Below are 20,970 nucleotides of genomic sequence, written 5' to 3'. Positions count from 1 at the left end.
GGGCACACGGTTTCAGGTGATGGTTTAAGTGATTGTAAAGTCTGTTTGTTTTTTTTTTTTCTACTAAAATAACATTCCTGCTCTGTGCAGTGGATTTGCATAGAGCAGCCCTAGTTCTCGGGTCCCTCTTCTGTGCTTCCCCCCTCCCTCCTGGTTAATGCCCCCACAGCAAGCAGCTTGCTATGGGGGTACCCAAGCCAAACTGCAGCTCCCTGTGTACATTCAGACATGGAGCTGCGGTTCTCTCTCTCCCAACCACCCTTTCTTCCTCCCTCTCTTCCTCCCTCTCCTAACTGACTTTAATTGACAGCAGTGGGCGCCAATCAGGAGAGAGAGTATCGGATGGCTGAAATACTCGTGGACAGAGATGAGGCTCAGGTACACTATCTTACCAGAAGTATTGGAACGTCTGCCTTTACACGCACATGAACTTTAATAGCATCCCAGTCTTAGTCTGTAAGGTTCAATATTGAGTTGGCCCACACTTTGCAACTATAACAGCTTCCACTCCTCTGAGAAGACTGTCCACAAGGTTTAGGAGTGTGTCTATGGGAAAGTTTGACCATTCTTCCAGAAGCACATTTGTGAGGTCAGTCACAGATGTTAGACGAGAAGGCCTGGCTCACAGTATCCGCTCAAATTCATCCCAAAGATGTTCTATCGAGTCAAGGTCAGGACTCTGTGCAGGCTAGTCAAGTTCCTCAATCCCAAACTCGCTCATCCATGTCTTTATGGACCTTGCTTTGTGCACTGGTCCAAATCATTTGGTGGAGGGGGGGATTATGGCATGGAGTTGTTTTTCAGGGGTTGGGCTTGGCCCCTTAGTTCCATTGAGGAGAACTTTTAAGGCGTCAGCATGCCAAGACATTTTGGAAAATTTCATGCTCCCAAATTTGTGGGAACAATTTGGGAATGGTCTCTTCCTTTTCCAACATGACTGCGCACCAGTGCACAAAAAGGTCCATAAAGACATTGATGAGTGTGTTTTGGGTGAAGGAACTTGACTGGCCTGCACAGAGACCTGACCTCAACCTGATAGAACACCTTTGGGATTAATTGGAGCAGAGACTGCGAGCCAGGCCTTCTCATCCAACATCAGTGCCTGACCTCACAAATGCGCTTTGTTGAAGTTGTTGAAAATAGTTATAGCTGCAAAGGGTGGGCCAACTCAATATTGAACCCTACGGACTAAGACTGGGATGCCATTAAAGTTCATGTGCTTCTAAAGGGAGGTGTCCCAATACCTTTGGTAATATAATGTAAGTATTAGGGGCGCTGGGCACTTCTGCGCACACAAGGCTTTTTATCTTGATGCATAGAATGCATTAAGATGTTAAACCTTTGACTTTACAACCCCTTTAAAGTATTTGAAGATCCTGTAACATTTGGCATTGGAATAGTACGTGGCCTGCTTTGATTCTGTTTACCCCTGCTTTGCTGTTGGACCTAGATAACATTTTTTTCCATTTGGAGTTCTTCCATCTTTAAAAGTGATAAAATGAACTGATGTCTGCATCACCAGATTTTTTTTTTGAGCCACTTATTGATATCTGGATTTAAAGCTCATTAATACAAAATGTACCGGAGGAGGAAGGATCCTTGTCTATTTTTACATTGCAGAAGCTCCGAGTCTGATTTGACAGTAATTCTCTCTGGATTTGCCGTTTTTAATGGAATCATAATGCAGTGCAATATTTTATCATTGTAAAGTATCATTAAACAGCACTTAGATGCCACATTCAGCAATGACCATTTAGCTTTTCACTTGATGTACAGTTTCTATTTTCAGAGATTTGCTGTATGTCTAACATTTGATATTTTGTAAATATTTTATTTTTTTATTGTATACTTCATTAGAGGGGAACCATTTCCAATGTATAATTTTAAGTTTTCCGTGTATATGCTTTTTGCTAATGGTTTTCCAGCATCTTAAATGATGAATGTCTGTCTAGGCTGAAGGTTTTTTACTTTTTATACATTCTATGCATAAAGGTTAAAAACAATCAGTGTGCAGCTCTCCGCTCAGCCCCTCCTAATCTTTACCTAAGCCTGATCTCGATCCAGTGATGTGTATGAGAGCTGAGGCTCTTCCGGGTCTCTTTCTCCTCTTTGGATTGGATGCAGCCAGTGAGGGGGCAGGGCTGAGCTGCTTTCTTTGTGTATTAGGGACACACAGAGCAGGTTTGGGGAGGGAGGGAGGGAGCACACGCCCCACATAGCAGATGGCTTGCTATGGGGGCAGGGGGGAGGGGCCCAGAGTGCTGACGGGGACCTGAGAAGAGGAGGATCGAGGCTGCTCTGTGCAAAATTATTGCACAGAGCATGCAAGTATGATGTGTTTGTAAAGGCATTTTTTAAAAAATAACAGATCATATTTACCTGCTCTGTGCAATGTTTTTGCACAGAGCAGCCCCAATCCTCCTCTCCTTGGGTCCCACGCCGGCGCTCTTGGCTCTCCCCCACCCCCTCGCTGAGTGCCCACCTTAGGAAGCCACATTCTATGGGGGCACTTGTGCGCGTTTAATCCCAAGCCAGGCAGCTCTGCCTCAATTCTCCCCTCCATCTCTCCCTGCCAATGGCTCCTGTTTCTCTCAGCCAAGCCTGTGAGTAAGAGAAAGCAGAGTGACCGAGAGGCAAGTGCATCAAAGAGCTGCTTTTCCTTGAACAGTGTTCAGTCACTGGACAGCTGGAATGGGGCCAGGACATTAGAAAATCTGATTTTTAAATCTCAATATTGCAGCAAAAATGGTTGTATTTGATCTTTTTAACCACTTCACCTCTGAAGCAATTTTAAACATTTTTGGCATAAGTTTGTAAAATCTGCATTTTATGGCTAGCAAATTACCTAAAAACCCTAAAGATTATATCATTTCTGAAAGCAGAGGCCGGGTACACTATAAAGATCCAATTTATAATGTTATAAAAGATGAGTTTGTAACCAGTAAACAGATACCAGATGAGTCAGGCATCTAAACCTGTGCACACGTAAGAAAAAAGGGACAAAATTAACTACCCAAAATTATCAATACATTATCAATAAAGCAGTATTAAAGCGGAGCTCCACCTAAAAGTGGAACTTCCGCTTATTCGTCTCCCCATCTCTCCACATTTGGCACCTTTCAGGGGGGAGGGGGGCACAGGGACCTTTTTTTGGAGACGGCGCTGCGGCGAAGCTCTGCCTCCTTCCTCTGCCACCGGCCAATTAAAAAGCGATGCGCAATTCGCGCATGCGCAGTAGAGAATCGGCTGTGAAGCCAAAAGGCTTCACTGTTGGGCTCTCTTACCAGCAATGGTGGCGGCTGCACCTCACGGCAGTTCCGAAGCTGTTTGTATTTGGTCTAGTATACTTATATTTATTATACTGCAGCTTAGTAATTCTTGTGATGGCTGCATTCGTTTTTTCTTCCTTCTATTTTTATCTGGTGATCCAGCCAGCAAGTCTGTGTTTCAAAACAATAGGCTCTCTTCCAGGAGTATCAGTTTACAGGTATGAGACAAACCATTTAGCACTGACACAGGTGCATAAATGATCAGCGTTTATTTGCTCATGTAAAACCTTTATCCCAAAAGGGGGAAAAAAAAACTGTTGCTGCAACTGATTATAAAGTGTGATCTAAAGTTTGACTTCAGTTTAATGTATATAAATCTGCTAGTATATTTAACTCACCCCTCCTCCCAGACGGACAATGCTGCTGTCTGCTGTACCCCCTGTGCAAATTCATCAAGAGTAGGGGCACTCTTAATACAGGAGGTATGTTACTGGCTAGATTGCCAGCAGAAAACAGAGAAAAAAGCCTAATAAGCTGTAATTGGTAACCTGCACTTTAATGCATTTTTGGTTATGGGTTTAATACTGCTTTAAATGCCTTTTTCACTCCATTTTGCAGTTAATTTTTTATATAAAGTTTTTTTATTTGTTTTTCCATGTATATAAAAAGTAAAAAAAAAGCATATACCTCATTTTACAGTTAATGATAAATAAGGGACCTGTAATAATTTCACACTCTGGCATGAGTGGCAATATTCAAAGTGTGTGGCTCAATTATTTGCCTAGATATGCACTCCCTATGCACATATATATATATATATATATATATATATATATATATATATATATCTCTATTTTATTACTTTAATATAAAATGTATAAGTATATACACAGACATCCAGATTGTAATGGTTAGGCAACTGGGTTAGAGCAGCTCTAAAACTGCAGCTCTTGTGGGATGTTTCCGGTCTACAGTGGTCAGAGTAAGAAAAAACGCTGACGGGTCATGGGCGGCAAAGGCTCATTGATGTACGTGGGGACCGAAGACTGGCCCATGTAATTTAATCCAGTAGAAGAGCTGCTGTAGTTCGTTTTGCTAAAGTTGATACTGGTTGTCACATGGTGCATTAGTTTGTATGGGGTTGTGCAGCCACAAACCGGTCAGAGTGTCCTTGCTGACCCATGCCCACTGTCAAAAGCGCCCACAATGGGCATATGAGCATCAGAACTGGACCATGGAGCAGTGGAAGAAGGGGGCCTGGACTGATAAATTCAAGAATGGTTTGAGGAATACAGTGACGAGTTTGAGTTGTTGACTTGGCCTCAATTCTTCAGATATCAATCCAGTGGTTCATGTATGGGATATGCTGGAAAAACAAGTCCAATCCATGGAGGGTCCACCTCGCAACTTACAGGACTTAAAGGATCTGCTATTGATGGCATGGTGCCAAATACCATAGCATACCTTCGGAGGTCTAATGGAATCCATGCCTTGCCCGGTTATGATGGGTGGTTATGTTATGGCTGAGCTGTGTTTATTTCACTTTTTTTTTTTTTTTTCTCCCCACTATTACCCTTCCACTACCACTGTCCAATGTGATATGTTGGCAGCATGTGGGAGGGATTTAACGCACTCCTGGCTGCTACAAAATCGAAGTAGGTATCTAAATCTGACAAGCTGACTGTCATAGTGTTTTACTTTCCCCTTCCTCCACAAAAACCCTAGTGCTTTTGTCCTACGTATGCTCCCAACATGTTTCGTGGGTTTTCGCTAATCTCCCTAATTAGTAGGAACCCAGAAACGAGGTATATTTGTTACATCTGGGTTACCCTGTGGCTGGGGAGGAAGCTAATTAAGCACAATGAATGCTTGATTAAAGCGTATGTAAACACAACATTTCATATCTCTGATATGTGCCTGCTGTACCATGCACAGTACTTGTATGAGAAAGTCTCCTGTTCTCTTTGTATTGCTTCCTTTGTGTGAAATCCCTGGTGTTCCTGCTAGTCCTAGAAAGCTAGTCTGTTTTCCTATTAAAAACTGACCATACTAAGCAGGCCAACACAACCACAGTCTGTTCTCTAGCTATGCTGGGAACTCTGTGCTCTCCTCCAGTCATCAGAGTTGTTCTGACCCCCCCTGTCTTTCACTGGGAAGCTCATTGTACTGCTGCTTCTCTTCCCCCACCTCTTGTGCAACTGAGTACAGAGGGAATGTGATAAAAGGGATAAAGGTATTTTAATAATTTTTTATTTATCGCCGTATAACACGCACTTTTTTCCCCTTAAAAGCAGGGGAAAATTGTGGGTGCGTGTTATACGCCGATCCCCCCACTGATTGTGTGGAGCGAGCGCCGGCCGCCGATATATATACATACATAGCCGAGTGTACTCGGCTAGGCTCGGCTAGCTCCGCTCACAGTCCCGCCCAGTCCCGCCCTATGATGGACATAACACAGGGACTGGGCGTGACTGTGAGCAGGGCTAGCCGAACCTAGCCGAGTACACTTGGCTATGTATGTATATGGGCAGCGCTCGGCTCCGCTCACAGTCACGCCCAGTCCCACCATTGGACCTGTGTTATGTCCATCATAGGGCGGGACTATGAGAGGAGCCGAGGACCGGCTCTGTGTATCTACGAGTGGAGCCGAAAGTGGCCGAGAGCTGCCGCAAGTCACGGCTATGTATCTAGGCGCCGGCGGCGCCTTTTTTAAACTGCAGTGACACTGACAAGTCACTGCAGTTTAACTGCAGCCTGGGCAAGGCTGCAAATGTCACTGACTAGGCTGCAGATGGACACTGATAAGGCTGAAAATGACACTGGCAAGGCTGCAAATGACACTGGACAAGCATGCAGATGGACGCTGTGCAAGGCCGCAGATGGACACTGATAAGGCTGTTTTTTATGGGCATTTAAATGTAAGTTTTTTTCCTTAAGTTTTTTTTTCCTTAAAATTCCCTCCTAAACTTGGGGTGCATGTTATACGCCGATAAATACGGTATTTTATATCTATTAACAAATGTTTTGCCTTTCATTTCTGTTTTAAACTGAATGGTTTGTTTTACAAGGTGATTGTTAACAATCTCTTTAACTTCAATGGAGGACAGCTGAAATATTGAGGATCTAAAAGACCCCTGATGTCTTGTTAAAACAAATCTGTCACAAGAAATCGTATCACACGGGGGACTTTTGGTCCCTTTATGTGATGAAAAATAAGGTTTTTAATGAAGGAAAAACCGTGTTAAAACGATAGCTACACCCAAACCCTTAAACTCTCCCCCTTCAAAAAATTTGTGCCCCCCACATGCATGCATATACGAACGTAAATCCACGGCTGTGCAAAAAAGCTTTGATTGCGCTGCACGTGTTCTATATAGCTTTGCGCACACTGAAGTTATACGGTATTTCTAGGACCAAAAGGCCTTTTTTTAGGCTTGTGATTGAGAAGTGGTTAAACCCCATGGTTAAGCTGCATTTTTACTACCCCTCAAGGGATTGACAATTCACCTGTCATCTTATTTTATTATATTTTTACATTTTCAACACTTTTTAACATTTTAACTTTGCTAACATTACTTTGTGCAGATGACAGGTATGCTTTTGGAGACAGCACTATCATTTTGATCGTATTTCTTTAACCACTTACCGACCGGCCACTGTATATATACACGTCATCAGTTTGAAGAGGCATATCTCAGTAACGGCAGCAGCTGCTGCCACAACCGAGGTATCCATCTTTAGGGTCGGCGGTTCTGCTTACGATAATGGTGGTCTCTGCGTTGGATTCACCACGAGATCACTGTTATCGGCGGCGGGAGAGGTGCCGCCTCCACTGCTTACCGGAGCTGTCGGTAGCGGCAGAGGCGATCGGGACCTTTCACACTGTGGTATTGAGATGAGTGAGGGGAAGATGGGCCCCCATCTGTCTCCATGCCATAGGAGGGCGGAAGCCACATTTTTCCAATGTCATTTTTTCAAATGACAATTTTTTTTCTTTTTTTTGCATTTTAGTCCAAATATGAGATCTGAGGACTTTTTGACCCCAGATCTCATATTTAAGAGGACCTGTCATGCTTTTTTCTATAATAAAATTATAAAAAGTAAAAAATATAAGAAAAAGCGCCCCTTCCCGAGGAGCTCGCGCGCAGAAGCAAACACATATGTGAGTAGCGCCCGCATATGAAAATGGTGGTCAGACCACATATGTGAAGTATCGCTGCGATCGGTAGAGCGAGAGCAACAATTCTAGCCCTAGACCTTCTCTGTAACGCAAAACATGCAACTTGTACAATTTTTTTTTTTTAAGCATCGCCTATGGAGATTTTTGAGGGTAAAAGTTTGACGCCATTGCACGAGCGGGCGCAATTTTGAAGCGTGACATGTTGGGTATCAATTTACTCGGCGTAACATTTATCTTTGACAATATAAAAAAAATTGGACTAACTTTACTGTTGTGTTTTTTTTTTTTTTTTTAATTCAAAAAGTGAATTTTTTCCGAAACAATTGTGCTTGTAAGACTGCTACGCAAAAACGGTGTGAAAAAAAGTATTGCAATGACTGCCATTTTATTCTCTAGGGTGTTAGGAAAAAAAACAATATATAATGTTTTGGGGGTTATAAGTAATTTTCTAGCAAAAAAAAAAAAGGGTTTTAAACATGTAAACACCTAAATTCCAAAACGAGGCTGGTCCTTAAGTGGTTAAAACTTACTCTTTGTGTATGCCATAGGCCATGAAGCTGACTTTGCACATATGCTGGCTTCTGCCAATGGTTGTACTTAGTACATCCAATGTGGCTGTTACACTGTGTGATGTGACTGCTTGGTGCATATTTGTAAATGGATCTGGATAGTCCTGGACAAAAAAAGCCAAAAAGCTTGTTTCAGGGCCTGTAAACCCTTCCTGGCCTTGGGCAAGCTGGTAGTGTCTGCATGAGAGGTATATTTTTTTGGTCAGCATTGAGTAAGCAGGCCTAGACATTGAAGACATTTCGACACAAATTTTAAAGTTTAGGCAATCGTTAGTATTTATAATCTTTCTCAAAACACCTTCACAAAAGGGTTTTCCAGAAAGTTAGAAAATTATTTTAAACTTTCATTTTTCTATCAGCTGTTGGGAAATGTGTTGGTACGTACGTTCTGCAAACCTGTTTATTGTTTGTGTGGTTTTAATATTCAATCTAAATCCATTCTTCCCAAAAACATTTCCTGTGTATGGTCAGCATTAATAATCCTGACTTGTTTTTGGAAATGATTCCACAAAAAACCCTTTTTTCCATTCATGTGCCTGTGCTTGGGCAGATAATGACTTTCAGAATGTTATTTGGATAGCATGTCTGACGGGGCTGTAGAAGAGAGATTCTGGCAAAAATGATATGCAGGCAGTTACACTAATACTTGATTTATTCAAGTTGAGTTGAACCTTGTTCTAATTTATTCTGTTTAATGTGCTTTCAATTTAAAGCTTGTGGATTGCCAGGATGCTCTGGAGACGGCTGCACGAGCAGAGGGTCTTCCCTTGGACATCTCTATGCACTCCAACTTGCAGATTCTGAGTGAGCACCACCATAGCGGAAAATATCACTATGGGTTACATCTGCTTAAACCTTTTCGACTTACATCAAAGTAAGTGTTTTTATTATGTATTTATATCTTTTTTATTTTTCATTGTAAATTAAATTTGAATGTTTCTTTTAATTTGCTTATTAGTCCATAGCAGAAGTACATTGTTACAAATCTTATTTTGTTTTTTATTTTACTTGATTCTCTAACAGACACCAGCATCCAGTGGATAATGCAGGACTGTTTTCCTTCATGACTTTCTCCTGGTTAACACCGCTGGCACGTGTGGCTTACAAAAAGGGCGAGCTGTTTCTTGAAGACGTCTGGCCTTTGTCTCAACACGAGTCTTCTGATGTTAACAGCAGACGGTATGTTATTGGTGAAAGACTGTGTGCTGTCGGATGGAAGTGTAAAGTGTCTTTGCTTACGTTTTCTCTCAGTATTTCCCATATCATCTTTCAGGACAACCACCTATGAGAGACCTTGGCTCCTCCCTTCTGAGAAAACACCTCCCAGCCTAGATTTAAAAGGCATGCTTCCCCGCCGGCTCCTCAGTTTCGGTGTTTCCTCCGGCAGGAGACACTGCGAGGAGCCGTGGCTAAAGACAGCCAGGGAGGCTGGAGCCTGTATGCCTGGGAAGGAGACAGAGGTCTCTGGGGAGTAGTGGTGCTATGCCTCGGAGAGAGTTTACCTGGCAGCCACACTGTTTTTCTGTTGCCACCCCAGCTCTCCGAAAGTTGTCGTGAGATTCTCCCGGGGGCCTGCTTTCAGGTTTTCAGTGGAGACTCAGGAGGAGGTGCTATCGGCCCCCGCACATTCTGGTGCGAGCCGCGATGGAGCTCACAGCGGGGCAGTGTGGCGGGTGACGTCACTTCCGGTGGGTGGTGTGCACCTCTCCTTGATCCGCGGCTTCCGGTTCCAGCCGCGGGAGCTGAAGGCGGGCTGGGCTTTGACTGATGGGGACCCGAAAAGGTTGCACAGGCGGCTGGAGGTCCCAGAGGCAAGACCATCCTTTTCACGGCGGGAGCGTGTCAGAGGCAGGGGCCATCCTGGCAGCTTCTGGCGTTGCTGACATCAGCCATCATAAGATAAGGAGGACCTGGGGGGGTTGCATCCCATACCTGTCTGTCACCTGCAGCTCCACAGGTGGGGTTCCCTCTTGGTGGTCGGAGGGGAGAAGGCACATGGGACCCGCTGGCTGGTGGCTCTATGTGCTCTCCCGGGGGGGGTCCCTATGGGTCTGGCTGGTGGAGGGGGGGGAGGTCCCAGGGCTCGGACTACCTCACAGAAACAGGGTTGCCTGCCAGTTGGGCGGGTTGTAAATCCCACAGCCTCAGACTGTGCCTCACCAGCTATAGTAGGGTACCATACCCCTTCCTGTCAGTCACCCCCTCCGGGGGAAAGGGGGGGACCAAAGGTTTCTGTGACGAACCCTTGTCCTCAACAGGATTATGTCCTCCGTAAATGCCTTCTTTGTCCAGAACCAGCACTATCCAAGACCCTTTAGCCCACCCAGTCACCAGCCATAACTCGGTGTAGGGAGAATAACATCAAACTCTTTTATTCCAGTACATGTTGCCACAGATATACAACTCAACCCCCCCCCACCACCACCCTTGAATTCAGGGTGGGGTAAACTGTCCAATCACAATAGATACACAGGTCAGGTGTATTGACATCTCTCTAATCTCGATATACATCCCATAATATCCAAGGCAGACAGACACAATAGAACATTGGAATACAACCCCACCCCAAACGATCACAGCAAAGGGTCCACAACAGCATGAGACAAGTAACAATATACTGTATACATATATACATCATTCCAGTGTGGCTGTACAGTGTGTCTAAATAGCCCTAATGGACACAGGGTGATTTACACATAAGAGGTGGCAGGGGAGCTGGACATGGAGTCTCCAGAGCTCTCCAAGGTAAGCGGAGTTCCACAAACCCCTCACCGAAGGTGACTCCTGCCAGTTTCCATTAATGGTTACACAAAGGCACCAGAGCCTTCATCGGGGGAGTGGGGTCCCCCGGCCTCAGTTCCTGGGGAAAGTCAGGACCGCGGTGACGCCGGCCCCATAAGTGCGAGTCGCATAAGTAGCATGCTTTCCCCGCTGAAAGCATAGCTATTATATGTAGGGGAAAGAGGAAACCGCAGCGTGTGAGGGGGCGGAGCTATTGTGCTCCAAGCTGGCCCACGGGAAGCATCCAGCGGGGGGTCACTTCCGGGGCATATGACGTCATCAGCGGGCGCCTGAGACGCTGGTTACAGTCTCCATACGGCACGAAAAGGGAGCATTGATGGTAGCTCTGACTGGTCTGCTGGGGACCTGAGTTGAAATCCCAATGAGGGAAAGCTGCTAGTGTCCTAGGCACCTCCTGCTGGACATGTGGCAGCTCCGTGGCTTAGAGGTGAGAACTTCTGCTTGGCATCCCTGCGGGTCTGGTGTTCAGAAGGGGAAGACCCAGCAGCGGCTGTAGGCCACCAAAGGGGTGGGATGGACTCCTCTGCGACACCTGCACAGGCAGCGGAAGCAGGCCTCAGCACCTCACAGGTAAGCCTGAAGTGTTGGTACTTCCTTTTGAGTGTTTTTCCCCCTTGTAACTAGTAGGGACTGGGTGAATGGGAAACATTTTTCTCCCTCCTGCACGAGGTGTATGGAGTGGGTGTGGCTGAAATTACACCGTGTGGTAAAACACGAGGCTGGCCACCGAAAGGCAACAATGGTGAGGCAGTCATGGCTCACAACCAGTGCAGCCATGGGAGTCTGGTTGGAGACATAGGATCTTATCCTCATGTCAGCTCCTTCCAACCTTTTGACAAGTCCCTTTTATGCGGTGGCTCAACGGTTAACTCTACAGCTCTGGGGTCACTGATTCGACGGGGCTGAGTCGGTTCCCTGAGCAGTCTCCTGGTGACTCTGGCGAGGCTGTCCAGGGGCGAAGGCCTGGGTGGCTAACACTTTTGCCTGGCAACACTGGGTGGTTATTTCAGATCCCCAAAATTCCAGTACTTGCATCAAGTTGTGGGTTCTCCCTGTGTTTGTGTGAGGTATCTTACATGCCCCAAACACAGGCTGGCATTTGATATACCTGGCACATTGGCTGGGTAGCGTGCACTCATGACCAGAAGGGTCAGCTCACACAGAGTCTGCACTATAGGCACTGCAGTGAAAACTTTGCCTGTGTAGGACCAGCAAACCAGCTCACCTAAAATCTTCAGGCAAGGGTCTTCGGGTTCTCCTGGTCAACCCACAAACAGTGAAGAAAAAGAGCTCACATTGAAGGTGTTGCACCTAAACTGTGCCTTAACCACTTGCCGACCGCCTAACGCCTATATACGTGAACAGAATGGCACGGGCAGGCAAAATCACGTACCTGGTGGCGGTCGGCTTGTGACTGGAAGCGTTCAGAGATGAGGGGGAGGCCATCCGATCGTGGCCCCCCCCCTCGCGATCACTCCCAGCCAATGGCAATCATCCCCTGCCTCTGTGTAGTACACAGAGGCAGAGGATGTGATGTCACCTCTCCTCGGCTTGGCAGTTTCCGTTCCGGCACCGAGGAGAGAAGACATGTGAGCGCACCAACACACACACACACACACACAGTAGAACATGCCAGGCACACTTTACACCCCCGATCACCCCCCAATCACCCCCCCCCCCCCCCCCCCCGTCACACTGACACCAAGCAGTGTTTTGTTTTTTTTTCTGATTACTGCATGGTTTCAGTTTGTGACAGTTACTGTGGTAGGACAGTTACTGTTAGCCCCCTGTAGGTCTAGGGTACCCCCCTAACCCCCCCCTAATAAAGTTTTAACCCCTTGATCACCCCTTGTCACCAGTGTCACTAAGCAATCATTTTTCCGATCGCTGTATTAGTGTCACTGGTGACGCTAGTTAGGGACGTAAATATTTAGGTTCGCCGTCAGCGTTTTATAGCGACAGGGACCCCCATATACTACCTAATAAATGTTTTAACCCCTTGATTGGCCCCTAGTTAACCCTTTCACCACTGATCACCGTATAATCGTTACGGTTGACGCTGGTTAGTTCGTTTATTTTTTATAGTGTCAGGGCACCCGCCGTTTATTACCTAATAAAGGTTTAGCCCCCTGATCGCCCGGCGGTGATATGCTTTGCCCCCGGCAGCGTCAGATTCGCCACTAACAACCACGCACGCAGCATACGCCTCCCTTAGTGGTATAGTATCTGAACGCATCAATATCTGATCGGATCAGATCTATACTAGCGTCCCCAGCAGTTTAGGGTTCCCAAAAACGCAGTGTTAGCGGGATAAGCCCAGATACCTGCTAGCACCTGCGTTTTGCCCCTCCGCCCGGCCCAGCCCAGCCCACCCAAGTGCAGTATCGATCGATCGCTGTCACTTACAAAACACTAAACGCATAAATGCAGCGTTCGCAGAGTCAGGCCTGATCCCTGCGATCGCTAACAGTTTTTTTGGTAGCGTTTTGGTGAACTGGCAAGCACCAGCGGCCTAGTACACCCGGTCGTAATCAAACAAGCACTGCAGTAACACTTGGTGACGCGGCGAGTCCCATAAGTGCAGTTCAAGCTGGTGAGGTGGCAAGCACAAGTAGTGTCCCGCTGCCACCAAGAAGAAGACAAACACAGGCCCGTCGTGCCCATAATGCCCTTCCTGCTGCATTCGCCAATCCTAATTGAGAACCCACCGCTTCTGCAGCGCCCGTACTTCCCCCATTCACATCCCCAACCACATGCAGTCGGCTGCATGAGAGGCATTTTCTTTATGTCCTCCCGAGTACCTCTACCCAACGAACCCCCCCAAAAAAGATGTCGTGTCTGCAGCAAGCGTGGATATAGGTGTGACACCCGCTATTATTGTCCCTCCTGTCCTCACAATCCTGGTCTTTGCATTGGTGAATGTTTTGAACGCTACCATGCACTAGTTGAGTATTAGCGTAGGGTACAGCATTGCACAAACTAGGCACACTTTCACAGGGTCTCCCAAGATGCCATCGCATTTTGAGAGACCCGAACCTGGAACCGGTTACAGTTATAAAAGTTACAGTTACAAAAAAAAGTGTAAAAAAAAAAAAAAAACACAAACCAAAACATAAAAAAAAAAAAAAATAGTTGTCATTTTTATTGTTCTCTCTCTCTCTATTCTCTCTATTGTTCTGCTCTTTTTTACTGAATTCTATTCTACAATGTTTTATTGTTATTATGTTTTATCATGTTTGCTTTTCAGGTATGCAATTTTTTATACTTTACCGTTTACTGTGCTTTATTGTTAACCATTTTTTTGTCTTCAGGTACGCCATTCACAACTTTGAGTGGTTATACCAGAATGATGCCTGCAGGTTTAGGTATCATCTTGGTATCACGCTTTTCAGTCAGCGGTCGGCTTTCATGTAAAAGCAATCCTAGCGGCTAATTAGCCTCTAGACTGCTTTTACAAGAAGTGGGAGGGAATGCCCCCCCCCCCCACCGTCTTCCGTGTTTTTCTCTGGCTCTCCTGTCTCAACAGGGAACCTGAGAATGCAGCCGGTGATTCAGCCAGCTGACCATAGAGCTGATCAGAGACCAGAGTGGCTCCAAACATCTCTATGGCCTAAGAAACTGGAAGCTACGAGCATTTTATGACTTAGATTTCGCCGGATGTATACAGCGCCATTGGGAAATTGGGAAAGCATTTTATCACACCGATCTTGGTGTGGTCAGATGCTTTGAGGGCAGAGGAGAAATCTAGGGTCTAATAGACCCCAATTTTTTCAAAAAAAGAGTACCTGTCACTACCTATTGCTATCATAGGAGATATTTACATTCCCTGAGATAACAATAAAAATGATTTAAAAATAAATAATGAAAGGAACAGTTTAAAAATAAGATAAAAAGGCAAAAAAATAATAAAGAAAAAAAAAAAAAAAAAAAAACCACCCCTGTCCCCCCTGCTCTCGCGCTAAGGCGAACGCAAGCTTCGGTCTGGCGTCAAATGTAAACAGCAATTGCACCATGCATGTGCTGTATCACCGCGAAGGTCAGATCGAGGGCAGTAAGTTTAGCAGTAGACCTCCTCTGTAAATCTAAAGTGGTAACCTGTAAAGGCTTTTAAAGGCTTTTAAAAATGTATTTAGTTTGTCGCCACTGCACGTTTGTGCGCAATTTTAAAGCATGTCATGTTTGGTATCCATGTACTCGGCCTAAGATCATCTTTTTTATTTCATCAAACATTTGGGCAATATAGTGTGTTTTAGTGCATTAAAATTTAAAAAAGTGTGTTTTTTTTTCCCCCCAAAAATGCGTTTGAAAAATCGCTGCGCAAATACTGTGTGAAAAAAAAAAATGAAACACCCACCATTTTAATCTGTAGGGCATTTGCTTTAAAAAAATATATAATGTTTGGGGGTTCAAAGTAATTTTCTTGCAAAAAAAATAATTTTTTCATGTAATCAAAAAGTGTCAGAAAGGGCTTTGTCTTCAAGTGGTTAGAAGAGTGGGTGATATGTGACATAAGCTTCTAAATGTTGTGCATAAAATGCCAGGACAGTTCAAAACCCCCCCAAATGACCCCATTTTGGAAAGTAGACACCCCAAGCTATTTGCTGAGAGGCATGTCGAGTCCATGGAATATTTTATATTGTGACACAAGTTGCGGGAAAGAGACAATTTTTTTTTTTTTGCACAAATTTGTCACTAAATGATATATTGCTCAAACATGCCATGGGAATATGTGAAATTACACCCCAAAATACATTCTGTTGCTTCTCCTGAGTATGGGGATACCACATGTATGGGAATTTTGGGAGCCTAGCCGCGCACGGGACCCCGAAAACCAAGCACCGCCTTCAGGCTTTCTAAGGGCGTAAATTTTTGATTTCACTCTTCACTGCCTATCACAGTTTCGGAGGCCATGGAATGCCCAGGTGGCAACCCCCCCCCCCCCAAATGACCCCATTTTGGAAAGTAGACACCCCAAGCTATTTGCTGAGCGGTATAGTGAGTATTTTGCAGACCTCACTTTTTGTCACAAAGTTTTGAAAATTGAAAAAAGAAAAAAAAAATTTTTTTTCTTGTCTGTCTTCATTTTCAAAAACAAATGAGAGCTGCAAAATACTCACCATGCCTCTCAGCAAATAGCTTGGGGTGTCTACTTTCAAAAATGGGGTCATTTGGGGGGGTTGTGCCACCTGGGCATTCCATGGCCTCCGAAACTGTGATAGGCAGTGAAGAGTGAAATCAAAAATTTACACCCTTAGAAATCCTGAAGGCGGTGATTGGTTTTCGGGGCCCCGTACGCGGCTAGGCTCCTAAAAGTCCCACACATGTGGTATCCCCATACTCAGGAGAAGCAGCTAAATGTATTTTGGGGTGCAATTCCACATATGCCCATGGCCTGTGTGAGCAATATATCATTTAGTGACAACTTTGTGCAAAAAAAAAAAAGAATTGTCACTTTCCCGCAACTTGTGTCAAAATATAAAATATTCCATGGACTCGACATGCCTCAAAGCAAATAGCTTGGGGTGTCTACTTTCCAAAATGGGGTCATTTTGGGGGTTTTATGCCATCTGGGCATTTTATGGCCTTCAAAACTGTGATAGGTAGTGAGGAGTAAAATCAAAAATTTACGCCCTTAGAAATCCTGAAGGCAGTGATTGGTTTTCGGGGCCCCGTACGCGGCTAGGCTCCCAAAAAGTCCCACACATGTGGTATCCCCATACTCAGGAGAAGCAGCTAAATGTATTTTGGGGTGTAATTCCACATATGCCCATGGCCTGTGTGAGCAATATATCATTTAGTGACAACTTTTTGTAATTTTTTTTTTTTTTTTGTCATTATTCAATCACTTGGGACAAAAAAAATGAATATTCAATGGTCTCAACATGCCTCTCAGCAATTTCCTTGGGGTGTCTACTTTCCAAAATGGGGTAATTTGTGGGGGTTTTGTACTGCCCTGCCATTTTAGCACCTCAAGAAACGACATAGGCAGCCATAAATTAAAGGCTGTGTAAATTCCAGAAAATGTACCCTAGTTTGTAGGCGCTATAACTTTTGCGCAAACCAATAAATATACACTTTTTTTTTTTACCAAAGACATGTGGCCGAGTACATTTTGGCCTAAATGTATGACTAAAATTGAGTTTATTGGATTTTTTTTAGAACAAAAAGTAAAAAATATCTTTTTTTTTTTTTTTTTTTCAAGATTTTCGGTCTTTTTCCGTGTATAACGCAAAAAATAAAAAACGGCAGAGGTGATCAAATACCATCAAAAGAAAGCTCTATTTGTGGGAAGAAAAGGACGCAAATTTTGTTTGGGTACAGCATTGCATGACCGCGCAATTAGCAGTTAAAGCGACGCAGTGCCAAATTGTAAAAAGTGCTCTGGTCAGGAAGGGGGTAAATCCTTCCGGGGCTGAAGTGGTTAAACACTGAGGTCATAAGTTCAAATCCCAACCAAGCTAGCACTCTGCATGTTTCACTAGTGTTTTGAGGTTACGGGGTCTCTGGCCGGATGGTGCCTGATGGCCACATCACCTGTATGCACCCGATATAGGAAACTAAACAGGGGATATCTGGAGGATGGCCCCCTGGATGGCATCACGGAGGGTTAAAGGCCTTCAGATGACCAGACCCTAGTAAGATGCACAGGTTTCTAGAACACATGTTAAGAAGTGGGAGAAGGCCTGGATGGTGAATCCAGTAGGCCCCATCATTACAAAATTTCTCTGGAGAAGGTGGTTGCAGGACAAGAAAAACTCTCTTGATCCATGACCAAGTACAGAGCTGTGGGAAAGGGCGTTGCTGTCCATTAGGTCTGATCGAAGCCAGAGAAGACTAGGGTCCAGCTTCTTGGAAGGCTTCGGTTCAGTACCATGTGCTCCCACCAGATGCAGTTTTTTTCCACAGATCCAGACTTACCGGCCTAGTCTTGGGAGATGGAGGGGTATTGTTGGATTTCATGCTCAAGAGAATGACTCTCTCTTCTGCAAGGGGCCTGCGATTCTTTTCATTGTAGGAAAATTAACGACTCTGGCATTTTATACTGGTGTCGCGCATCTCAGAATATTGTCTGACACAATTGCAGACACACATTGATGCACGGTCAGTAAGAGGACGGGCAGCCCCCCAAGTGGTGGGTGACGAACAGCAGGTCCAAGACTGTATGCCATATCCCTCCCACAGGGAACCTGTTCTTTGTCCTGGGCCGGAGGCGATTCTTGAATTGCATAGCAGAAAGGAAGAGAGCCCTTCCTGTGAAATACAAGGGTGACCCAGGTAGGAATACTGGCCTACGGCCACAGCACCCTGAATGCACCCGATCTCGTCTGATGACAGAAGTTATGACTAAACTCAGTGGAGACCTCCTCTTGCAGTTGCAGGCACTTCCACCTGGACCGTCTATAGGGCGGTTAACCCTGGGATCTCGAGTTTCCTCTGGGAACTCTAGTTTCCTCCTATAAAACGTCCTCTTTGGACCTGAACCAGTATAGGGTTGGCACTCTTGGGTAGATGCCGTCTCTCAGAGCTGGCATTTCCCCAGGTGCTATGCCAATCTCGCCCACCCACAGTAAAAATCTTACCGGTGGGCATAGAACACTACGGTCTTTCTCATTGTATCACACTGGCTTAAAGGACCACATTTCTCTGTCCTGAGGACTCTGGGAACCTGGTGGTCTGGCTACTAAGAGGGATCCCTCAAGATTATATTTTATGCTCCACTTCCCTCAGATTGGAGGCATTACGGAAGCTGAAACAGTTTTAGATCTGTAGTCTCCCAAGTAAGACCAAACTTTACTTATTGCAGGCCCTCGTGGGATCTTCCTTTGAACTTTGGTTCACGTTTCAAGGGGTTTCCTTCCTTGTTCTTTTGCAGGGACTAAAGTAAGGGTTAAAATCTCTAGCAGTACCTGGGCAAGATGGCATTAGCTAACAATCGGACAAGCCTATATGTAGGGAGATCTCAGAGAAGCTGATACTACTCCATGCCAGATCTGTGCAGCGGCAACGTGATTCAGCTTTCCCACCTTTCACCTGACACTAGAGGTTGATCTTGTTGTCAACAAAGGGACCAGGTTCTTTGGACACAGAGTCCTGTAAGCCATAGTCCCACCCTAAGGGTAAGTGCTCGCTTATCCTCTTATAGGTGGCTGTCCTGAAAGACGATTTGGGAAAATTAAAGTTACTTACTGGTAACGTCTTTTCCAGGAGTCTTTCAAGACAGCACCGTGTACCCACCCTGGTTGGTTTCCTTTTTGGGTTCCTGACTCGGGAAACCATCAAAAAGTAATTTATGATGTGTTCTTGTGTCTCCCCAGCTGGCTGGAGTTGCTTTTGAAGAACTGAGGAGCCGGCGGGGAAGCATGCCTTTTTTAAATCTAGGATGGGCGGTGTGTCCTTGGAAGGGAAGAGCCGAGGTCTCTCATAGGTGGCTGTCCCGAAAGACTCCTGGAAAAGACGTTAACAGTAAGTAACTCAAATTTTTGTGTGAGGACTAGGGCTGCAACTAACGATAACGATTATTTTTATAATCTATTAGTTGGCCGATTTATGGTTTCGATTAATCGGTTAATAACCTTAAAAAAAGTGTGATGTATAATTTAGTTAATATGTAAAGTTTAAAAAAAAAGGCAATTTATTCTTAAATATCTCTATTCAGTGGTAAATATAAATAACTAACTATATGGTTAGGGAGCAAAATTTCTAATCTACTCTAAGAATAACAGACAGAAGAGATACACTGTATATACTATTAGAGGTTGACTCTACTCTGGTAAATATCTCCATCGTTAATCTTTTATTTAATTTTCCAAGTAATAGAATACAAATTCATGTAAATATAGCATCAGTCATTCAATAACATTTGTCCTAAACAAATCATTTGGTTAAAAGAAACCGCAAAATAAAACAAAACAAGATACTTTCGTGTATCAAATCATATCTACGGTATAATGGTAATAAGTCAACAATATAATATTAATTACAAGATATCAATCTTCGTTTACCCCAAGCGGGTTGACTCTGGTAAACATCAGTCTCGGAGATCTAATTTTTTTTACTTAAAGAAAAAAGTTAGACCGTTTTGCAGATTTTCAAACAGAACTGTAATATACTATATGCTGGCCATACAAAAACCATGTCTTCCTTCAAAAAAAATAAAATTTTAAGAACGTTTGATTTTCTAATGGTTAGTGTGGTCAAATCGACCATTGACGGAAATATTTAGAAATGGCAAACTTCTTGGTCAAAGGAATTTTTTACGGAATGTAAAAAAGCAAGTGAAAATTTCAAACATTCTTTCATTTAGCGAATGTACAAAGATGAATATTGCATTTTTGTTTTCCATTTTTTTTGGCAAATTTGTTGGGTATATTCAAAAACGCAATTTGCTGCAAAAACGCTTTACATGCTTTTCTGCACTTTCTCCATTGAAGTATGTTGAATCAAAAAAGCACCATTTTGCAATGAAAAAAGTCCTTGACCCTTTCCAAATACGCAGCAGCTGAAAAAAGCATAGATGTGAGCGTGTCCCATAGGAAACCATGTTAAATAAACTGTAGTGCGTTTCTGCAAAAAGCACCAAAAAAAAACACATAGGTGTGAACCAGGCCTAAGACGTTAAGTAACAGCAGCCCGTTTTTCTTTTTTCTTTTTACTTGTATCACCTGTCACAATGGGGTTTAAAATTAAAATTAGCCCTTTATAGTACAATGAGCAAATAACTGCTACTATAAGGGGTTCATTTTTTTTTTTTTTTTACTGTGGAACAGTGAAAGTGTGTGTGTGTGTATATGTATATGTATATGTATATGTATATATATATATATATATATATATATATATATATATATATATATATATATATATATATATATATATATATATATATATATACCCAGAAGTAGGATATATGGGTATTTTAACTAAGAGTCAGGCATGAAGCTATATGAAGGGTGGAAGGGAGAGCTAAATCTTTTTATATTAAAGTAGTATTAAAAGCTGAGACTTTTTTTTTTTTTTTTTTTTTTTCATGGATATAATCATTTAAAATATAATGCACAATACTGGTAAAAGTTTACTCTAAATGTAATTGTAATCCCTTCTATTACCTCCAGTCTGTCAGCCTCCACCTTCTCTGGGTTCAGATCCTGAT

General features: G+C 43.9%; 1 protein-coding gene across 2 annotated transcripts in view; it reads left to right on the top strand.

The window, feature by feature from the left end:
• ABCC5 (ATP binding cassette subfamily C member 5) overlaps positions 1 to 20,970 on the top strand; it is a 207,397-nt gene that overhangs the window by 39,076 nt on the left and 147,351 nt on the right. For both annotated transcript variants that reach the window (XM_073626551.1, XM_073626552.1), the window contains exons 3-4: positions 8,732 to 8,892; positions 9,042 to 9,197. In XM_073626551.1, the coding sequence (XP_073482652.1) occupies positions 8,732 to 8,892; positions 9,042 to 9,197 (317 nt within the window). The remainder of the gene's footprint in view (positions 1 to 8,731; positions 8,893 to 9,041; positions 9,198 to 20,970) is intronic.

The sequence above is a fragment of the Aquarana catesbeiana genome, linkage group LG04 (assembly GCF_042186555.1).
Source record: "Aquarana catesbeiana isolate 2022-GZ linkage group LG04, ASM4218655v1, whole genome shotgun sequence".
NCBI classification, from domain to species: domain Eukaryota; kingdom Metazoa; phylum Chordata; class Amphibia; order Anura; family Ranidae; genus Aquarana; species Aquarana catesbeiana.
The sequence above is the reverse complement of the archived record's forward strand: the minus strand, read 5'-3'. Positions and strand labels throughout refer to the sequence as shown.